Source organism: Scyliorhinus canicula, chromosome 2 (assembly GCF_902713615.1).
Source record: "Scyliorhinus canicula chromosome 2, sScyCan1.1, whole genome shotgun sequence".
Taxonomy (NCBI): Eukaryota; Metazoa; Chordata; class Chondrichthyes; order Carcharhiniformes; family Scyliorhinidae; genus Scyliorhinus; species Scyliorhinus canicula.
In genome coordinates, this window is record NC_052147.1 from 166,657,462 (window position 1) to 166,666,806 (window position 9,345).

A 9,345-nucleotide genomic window follows, 5' to 3' on the forward strand; every position below is an offset into this window, starting at 1 on the left:
CCCGCCCAGCCACCAAGGCACCAGCCTCTTTATTTGCCGAAATCGAAGACAGTGATCAAAGCCCTGTCGAACTACTGGGTCCAAGGTTAAGGACTGCCCCAGAGAGGGTGAAATCCCAGAGGGATTAAAGAGAGCACAGCCATGTGTTCTGTCTCCTTTGGATCTGGCCTGTGCCAACCCAATCGTAGCAGGAACAGCCAGCCAAGTTCAAGACCAACGATTGCTACCTGACGGATGAGCCCAGCAGAGACAGAGCCACTTTCTTTGAATCAGCCAGATAACGGCCTTATCCATTTGCACAGTGCCGGTTGCCCTGAAGTTAAGTATAGGTTATTGTAGCTGATAGGTGTAGTTTAACTCATAGTAGATATAGTGTTTGCATTTTGAGATAACTCTTGTGTATAGAAATAAACCATCTTTTGAACCAAAACTGGTTTTGTGGTCATTTGATCTATATAAGGGAAGGCTTGTGGTTCACCAACATTATTACTAGAGCAATACTGCACTGGATATCAGCCTGGATTGTTGCGTTTGAGTCTTAGACCTCATGACCTCCGGCCCAGAGATGAGACTGTAATGCCTGAGCCAGCACTCTATATTTGAATTCTCTTGTTAAAGGTTTGATTAAATCTGCCTCCAGCCCTATTTCAGGTAGTGTGTTCCAGATCATGACATTCTTCTGCCTGAGAAACAATTCTGCTGGTCTCCCCCTGAATTCTTTTATTTTAAATCTGTGTCCGCTGATTACCCAACCTCTCTGCCTGAAACCAATTAATCCTTATTCACTCAACCCAAAGGCTTCATGGTTTTCAGTTTCTTTATTAAAATCTCCCCTGAATCTTTCCTGCTCTAAGAAGAGCCAATCCATCTAATCTGTACATCTTTGGGTTGTGGGGGCGAAACCCACGCAGACACGGGGAGAATGTGCAAACTCCACATGGACAGTAACTCAGGGCTGGGATTCGAACCCAGGTCCTCAGCACCACAGTCCCAGTGCTATACACTGCGCCACCGTGCTTCCCTGGTTGTCATTGTTTTAATAAGTTACCATTCGGAAATGCTTCTTGGTGGAACCATCAATTCACTAGACACGTGCTTTCAGATATGAACAGTGCTTTTAACCTACTTACAACAGAGCCAGCCTGTTCCGCGTTGAACTCTCGATGAACTGAAAGACTGGCTCTGGGCATTGATATTCATACAGCAGTCCAGGGGGAGGAGTCGTGGGCGGAGACAAAGGTGGAGCCCTGTACACACTCCTAAGTATTCCCAGCGCTACTCCCCCTAGTGGTCGGGCAACGCAACTGCGCTTACAAATGCATGGTCTCATGTATATACAATACAGTGTGAATTACGGAGTTACATTCACCACATTCACAACCTACAAAAAAAAATCAAGTCTGGTGGGGGTGGTGGTTCATAAATTGAGTCTGTCTTGTGGTCGGACTGTCCGCTGCGATCTGCGGAGCACCGGGGTTGCACCCTCTTGCGGTGGCTGGACGGGTGTTATGGGTTAGAGTACGATGGCGGATTCCAGGGAAAATCTCGTCCGAGCTCCATACCCGTCTGGTTCGACTGGGGGCTGAGGGACGCTGGGGGTTGGCCTGTGCGGGCGCGCGGAACATGTGGAGAAGGCTAGTGGGCTCGGGAGCGCGAGGGGGCGGCTGGGTTGCCTGGAACCAATGCAGCGAGCTAGTGGGTACGGGAGCCCGAGGGGGCGGCAGGATGGGGTGTAGGGTGAGGGGTGCATCTGTAGTGATAGAGGGGATGCTGCATCTGGCGGGTGCAAGGTCTTGGAGTGATACGGTGTCCTGACGGCCGTCAGGGAACTCGACGAAGGCGTACTGGGGGTTGGAGTGAAGCAGGCGCACCTTCTCAACAAGGGGGTCGGTTTTGTGTCCCCTGACGTGCTTCCTCAGGAGTACAGGGCCCGGTGTCTTCAGCCATGCCGGAAGTGATCCCCGTGGTAGTGCCCCTGGAAAAACTGAAGAGCCTCTCGTGAGGGGTCTGATTGGTCGCTGTGCATAAGAGGGACCTAATAGTGTGGAGCGTGTCTGGGAGGACTTCCTGCCAATGGGAGACTTGGAGATTCCTGGAACGGAGGGTCAGTAGGACGGTCTTCCAGACTGTCACATTCTCCCTCTCCACCTGCCCAGTCCCCCTGGGGTTGTAGCTGGTAGTCCTGCTCGAGGCGATGCCCTTGTCGAGCTGGTACTGACGCAGCTTGTCGCTCATGAAGGACGAACTCCGGTCGCTGTGCACGGAGCTGGGGGAAACCAAACAGGGCCCTTATGACTGTGTGGGAGGTCATATCGGGATAGCAAATGGGAAGCGGGAGAACTCAACTACGACGTTTAAAAAGTAAACGTTCTTGTTAGTTGAGGGGAGTGGCCCTTTGAAATCGATCGCGAGGCGTTCAAAGTGCCTAGAAGCCTTGACCAGGTGGGCCCTGTCTGGTCTATAAAAGTGCGGTTTGCACTCCGCACAGATCGAGCAGTCTCTGGTGACGGCTTTTACCTCCTCAGTGGAGAAAGACAGATTTCGGGCTTTGATGTAGTGGGCGAGCTTGGTGACCCCCGGGTGGCAGAGGTCGTTGTGGATGACATTCAGGCGGTCGATCTGCATGCTGGCGCATGTCCCGCGGGATAGGGCAACTGGGGCCTCGTTGAGCTTCCCCGGTCGATACTTAATATCGTAGCTGTAGGTGGAGAGTTCGATCCTCCACCGCAGGATTTTATCGTTTATAATTTTGCCCCTTTGCGAGTTGTCAAACATAAAGGCAATCGATCGTTGGTTGGTGATGAGGGTGAACCTCCTACCTGCGAGGTAGTGCCTCCAGTGACGAATAGCCTCCACGATGGCTTGTGCTTCTTTTTCGACTGCCGAGTGTCGGAGTTCCGAAGCGGAGAGGGTACGGGAGAAAAATGCAACTGGCCTTCCTGCCTGATTTATGGTGGCTGCTAGAGCTACCTCTGAGGCGTCGCTCTCAACCTGAAATGGAGTGGATTCATCCACCGCCCACATGGCCGCCTTGGCGATGTCCTCCTTGATGCAGTTGAAGGCCTGGCGCGCCTCAGCTGACAGGGGAAATAGTGTGGCCTTAAAGAGTGGGCGGGCTTTGTCCACATATTGAGGGACCCACTGGGCGTAGTAGGAAAAGAAACCCAAGCACCGTTTGAGGGCCTTGGGACAATGAGGGAGGGGGTGTTCTAAGTCCGAGTCTGGGCTCAGAACTCCGTTTTCCACGACATAGCCGAGGATGGCTAGTCTGGCTGTGCGTAAAACGCATTTCTCCTTGTTATAAGTGAGGTTTAATTTCTGAGCCGTCCGGAGAAAACGGCAGAGGTTGGCATCGTGGTCCTGCTGGTCATAGCCGCAGATGGTGACATTGTCCAAGTACGGAGGCTTGGCCCGCAGCCCGTACTGGTCCACCATTCGGCCCATTGCTCGTTGGAACACCGAAACCCCGTTAGTGACGCCGAAGGGGATCCCGGAGGAAATGGAAGAGGCGGCCATCGGCCACGAATGCCGTGTAGTGGCAGTCCTCCGGGCGGATTGGGAGCTGGTGGTATGCAGACTTCAGATCCACCTTGGAAAAGAGCCGATACTGGGCGATCTGGTTTACCATGTCTGCAATCCTGGGGAGGGGATACGCGTCAAGGAGCGTAAATCTATTTATGGTCTGACTATAGTCGACAACCATACGGAATTTTTCCCCTGTCTTGACGACCACCACCTGAGCTCTCCAGGGGCTGTTGCTGGCCTCTATGATCCCCTCACTGAGAAGCCTTCGGACCTCCGATCTGATGAACACCCTATCCTGCAGGCTGTATCGCCTGCTACGAGTGGCTATGGGTCTACAGTCCTGTGTGAGATTGGCAAAGAGAGGAGGGGGGGGGGGGGAGATTCTCAGTGTGGCGAGGCTGCAGATAGTGAGTGGGGGCAAGGGCCCGCCGAAGCTGAGGGTGAGGCTCTTAAGGTTACATTGAAAATCTAGGCCTAATAAGAGTGGCGCGCAGAGTTTGGACAAGACGTAGAGGAGAACAGCGTCTTACCAGATCTGGATGTATGAAGCTCTCAGTACTCCCGGAGTCGAAAAGGCATGGCAGTTCTTGAGTTTTAAAGGAAAAGTTTTCACAATTTCTGTTAATTATTATTCCAGATGGTTTGAAGTGAGAAGACGAAACATCATCATGATGGAGGCAGTCACTAAGAAGAAATGTTGTGCACATGTCATGCTAGATGTTGTGGTCAGACAATGGTCCTAAGTTCGCAAATGATTTGTTCCGCAACTTTGCACAGGAATATGTGGCTGGATTCTCCGTTTCAGCGGCTAAGAGTAAGCCCCGAGCATAAAACCAGGGACGTATTCTCCGTTGCCCAACGCCAATATCGTAATCGGCGGTGGGGCGTAGAATCCCTTCAAATGTTCAAATCGGGGGCGGCACTGGTTTGACGCCGGTTTTCAAGTTTCTGCCCCCTCGGAAATGACATAATTGCGACGAACGCCGTTGAAACAGCATGCTCCGTCCCTGATGGGCCAAGTTTCCAGACCGCGCAGTTGACATGTGGTCTGAGCAGTCGGGAATCCGGCCAAAATCGGCGTCGAACCCTCAGCGATTCCGGAATGGTGAGGGACTAGCAGCGGCAGCTCCCATGCCTAAAATGGCCGGAGATTGACAGGGTCCGTGGCCGTGCATGCACATGGCTGACAACCTGCAGCGGTGGCCGTACATCATGCGACCCCACAGGCGACCCCCTGGCCAGTCACTGGCCGCCCCCCACCAGTTCCCCCTGCCCTCATGGAAGCAACTCTTCCCGGCCAGTAGCACGGATCCTGGCCGAGTGTGGTGGTGCTGGACACAGTCCGCAGCTGCAACACCGGGTTCCTGACTGCTCAGACCACATGTCAACCGAGTGGTCGGGAACTTGGCCCATTAGGGACAGAGCATCACCGGAGGGGCTTCCGATGACGCGCCAATGCCGTTTCAATGGCGTGCGGTGCATGATGTGATGACGCCATTTCAGACGGGGCGGAGACTTGAAAACTGGCCCCTGATTTGAACATCTGAAGGGAATCACCGATTACAATCTCGGCTTCGGGCAATGGGAATCCCGCCCCTGGTTTTATGCATAGGGCTTGTTAGTTGAAAGGGTTTTCAAACAATCAAGGAATTGATGGAAAAAGAATGAAGATATTAACTTATTTCTTCTTAACAACAGAACCACCCCTTTAAAAATGGGTTCTCATCATCAGAACTGATGAGATGATGGCTGAGAACATAACTTCCAGCTCTACAGCAACCATTAAAACATAACATTACCTCAAAAGATCACGAGATGCACCTGTACATTGCCAGCTAAACTACTCCACCATCATTCACATGCATGATCACATTGATGTCAACTCATGTGAATTGGACAAAAACAGAGCAACAAATCCATTTACCGTTGTACTGTCACTGCTAGTAGTTACGCCAAGGAGCAAAAACATATTTTAGTTAATTTAGCAACCGAGCTAGCTGGAGATATGTTAGAAAAAAATTTTTGAAAATGGATTTTGTAACCATTGCTGTTTGAAAACAATTTGAATGTAGAAAGAACAATGGACTCGCCCTCTTTGTTTTCACACGACAAATAAAATGAAACTAAAGCAAAGTGAAGAGAATCAGTGACATGTCAAGCAACATGTCAAGTGATGTGTTTTGTTCTCTTTTTGCTGATGCTCAGCATCAGATCATATGAATAACAAAGGAACAGAGTAGAGAGGTCATTTTGTACAGCGTATATATATCACACTGTAGAACGTGTTCCTATGTTAAAGCAGTTACTCATCTAACTGTGAGCTCAAAATGGCAAAGGCAAGAATCACGCTGTTATCTCTACACTTTGTGATTACTATCACTAGATTTTCAAGCTTACTAATTTATCTTCTTCGTAGCCTAGTTTGACAAGTTATTAATTTAAAAAGCTGTGACTTTTTCCACAGATTATCTTTTACGAGGACAGGAACTTCCAGGGTCGGCACTATGAGAGCAGCAGTGACTGTGCTGACCTGTCCTCTTACTTCAGCCGCTGTAACTCCATGCGTGTCATGAGTGACTGGTGGGTAATGTATGAGAGACCCAATTACATGGGATACCAGTATGTTCTGAGCAGGGGAGAATATCCTGACTACCAGCGCTGGATGGGATTCAATGACAACATCGGGTCATGTCGCACCTACCCATATGTAAGTTGGTTATTTACATATTCTGCTCAGATTGAGGTCGAGAAAATGTCCATTGAGCAAAGCATCAAAAGTTGGGGATGTCGCCCTCTTTTCCACACTTGATATTTGTAATAACAGTAATGATACACAGCTGAGTAATTAAAGGTAGAAATTGGAAATCATTGCTCCTCGAATTTGGGTCAAGTAAATTTTCAGGCAGTGTTGTTGGCCACCTAACATAGGATTAGGTGATTTACAATGTAAATGAGATGCCTAAAACCCAGCTTTAATTGCCCTGAGAGCAATTTGATTGTGATGGATTAAAATGGCAGTGGAAAAAAATAAAAGCAAATTACTGAGAATGCTGCAATCTGAAACAAAAGAGAAAATGCTGGAAAATCTCAGCAGGTCTGGCAGCATCTGTAGGGAGAGAAAAGAGCGAACGTTTCGAGTCCAGATGACCCTTTGTCAAAAGGCTGTAGAGTTCAGAGCAGAGACTACCGAGAAATTGTTTTGATGAAAAGTCTTCTTGTTGTCCTCAGGACAGTTAGGGTGCAGGTCATGTAATGTTCTTATTGGCTGGCCTGATTTATTACAAGAACACTTGGGGTTAAAGTTATAAACGATTCATTAACTTTAACTGTGGGTAACCTATAGACAAGAGAACAGATGAACAAAACAGTAAAATCACGCACAAGCAGCCTCTCTCTTTTGAGCAGCCAGTCTGAGGGGTGAGCTAACTTTAACATTCACCTACATACTAGTGAGACACCAAGTGGTCAGTTGATGAATTACAACACAGCCATGCTATCACTACAGGTCTGACTCCACAGTCATTGTTTTCACATTGGGTCGGATTGGATTGTTTTATTGTCTTGTGTACTGAGGTAAAAGTATTTTTCTGCGAGCAGCTCAACAGATCATTAAGTACATGAAAATAAAATAAAATAAAAAGAAAATACATAATAGGGCAACACAAGGTACACAATGTAACCACATGAACACTGGAATCGGGTGAAGCATCCGGTGTAGTATTAATCAGGTCAGTCCATAAGAGGGTCATTTAAGGGTCTGGTTATAGCAGGGAAGAAGCTGTTTTTGAGTCTGTTCATGCGTGTTCTCAGACTTTTGTATCACCTGCCCGATGGAAGAAGTTGGATGAGTGAGTAAGCCGGGTAGGAGGGATCTTTGATTTGCTGCCCGCCTTCCCCAGGCGGGGAGGTGTAGATGGTGTCAATGGATGGGAGGTGGGTTCATGTGATGGACTGGGCTGTGATCACAACTCTCTGAAGTTTCTTGAGGTCTTCGGCCAGGCAGTTACCATACCAAAGTGTGATACAACCAGATATTGCCAACTGTAAAGGTTGGTCAGAATTCATGTGGACATTCCTAATATCCCATCCTCACCAGCCACTTCATATCCCCCATCCCTAGTGTTCCCTCTAATCCAGTCCTGTGCCCCTCAAACTTGCAAACTGCATCTGGAGGGTATTTGTGCATCAACTGTCAATGAGTGTTGATGCTGAATAAGGACCTCAAATTGGTACGTGGTTGCCTCAAATTGGTACGTGGTTACCTCTCCAACTGAGACTAGATCAGTTTCTACCTCGTAAATACTGGCACTGAAAGACAATGGCCAGAATCATCTGCTCCCACTGAAAGTCAATGGAAGTTAGGGTGGCCTGCTACTGTTGGGCCAGAACATCCTGGCCTATGTGTATTTGTCTGAGATTGGATAAAATATTTACATAGATTTTTTTGCACAGAAATAGTTGGTCAGTTCGGAGCATATCCTTGTATACCTTTTATCCTCATGCACTTACCCAATTTCCCTTTAAATAGAAATTTTACAGGGCAGCACGGTGGCCTAGTGGTTAGCACAACCGCCTCACGGCGCTGAGGTCCCAGGTTCGATCCCGGCTCTGGGTCACTGTCCGTGTGGAGTTTGCACATTCTTCCCGTGTCTGTGTGGGTTTCGCCCCCACAACCCAAAAATGTGCAGAGTAGGTGGATTGGCCACGCTAAATTGCCCCTTAATTGGAAAAAATAATTGGGTAATCTAAATTTTAAAAAAAAAATAGAAATTTTACATTTTTCATCATAATTCGAATGCTATATTGCTTCTGTAAGTTAAATATTATATTCTGCTCAGCAGAAAGGTTGACAATCCCAAATCACCCACAAGATAATATGCTGAATACCTCCACCCCGCCGGCTGCAAGTCCCCGGGCGGGATTCTCCGGTCGTCGGGCGAACACGGCTGGAGAACCCCGCCCATATTAATTTGAAGGAAAATAGTAAACCAGCTTTATGTACTGACATTAAGAAATCGCCTGACTGTACGGCACTGCTTAAATTTCCCGTGAACAAAGTTTTCTTCAAAACAATATGAGATTTCATTAGTTTTGCACACTGGGAATCAGATGAGGATTTATTCCACAGATTCGACGTTATCCGGAATTATCTATAGATCCTGAATTATTGCATTCCTCAGCTGTTCCCTACTAACCAAACTGGCCCTTTTTTATATATTTCAGATGAATGATTGATTCTTCCCTCACAATTTTTTTTTTTTTCTATGACAGTACCGAGGTGGAAACTACAGAATGAGGATTTACGAGAGGCCTGACTTTGGAGGACAGATGATGGAATTCATGGATGACTGCCCATCTGTCTACGATCGTTTCCGTTACCGTGACATCCACTCCTGCCATGTGATGGACGGTTACTGGACCTTCTATGAACATCCCAACTACAGAGGTCGACAGTACTTCATGAGACCCGGTGAATACAAGAGATACAGTGACTGGGGCGGCTACAACTCAACTATCGGTTCTTTCAGACGCATGAGAGATTTCTAAATTGTTCTTGACATATATGGTTTAGATTTTCGAACATATGTATCAGCAGAATAAAACGACATAACTTAACTGCTTTTTCTCTCAAATGATTTGTTTTTGGATTGTCTCTGCTGTTCAAATATAGAGTGGAAAGAAATCGCTGAGACAAAGAGGACGCGATTCTCCCAAAAAATCCCAAAGGCGAGTTTCTCACGGCTATTCAATGGCACTTAGTCATTTTCATAAGCCCACACTTAGATTTTCTTTAGAACTGGAAAGCTGAACTCAGAGGTT

At 47.8% G+C, this 9,345-nt stretch overlaps 1 protein-coding gene across 1 annotated transcript; it reads left to right on the forward strand.

Moving 5' to 3' along the window:
• Nucleotides 1–5,783: 5,783 nt before the first annotated feature.
• Nucleotides 5,784–9,141, forward strand: LOC119961458 (gamma-crystallin S-1-like). Its single transcript, XM_038788835.1, has 3 exons — nt 5,784–5,861; nt 5,990–6,232; nt 8,797–9,141. The coding sequence occupies exons 1-3, from the start codon at nt 5,853–5,855 to the stop codon at nt 9,070–9,072; spliced, it is 528 nt and encodes a 175-aa protein (XP_038644763.1). The 5' UTR covers nt 5,784–5,852; the 3' UTR covers nt 9,073–9,141.
• The last annotated feature ends 204 nt before the right edge of the window (nt 9,142–9,345 follow it).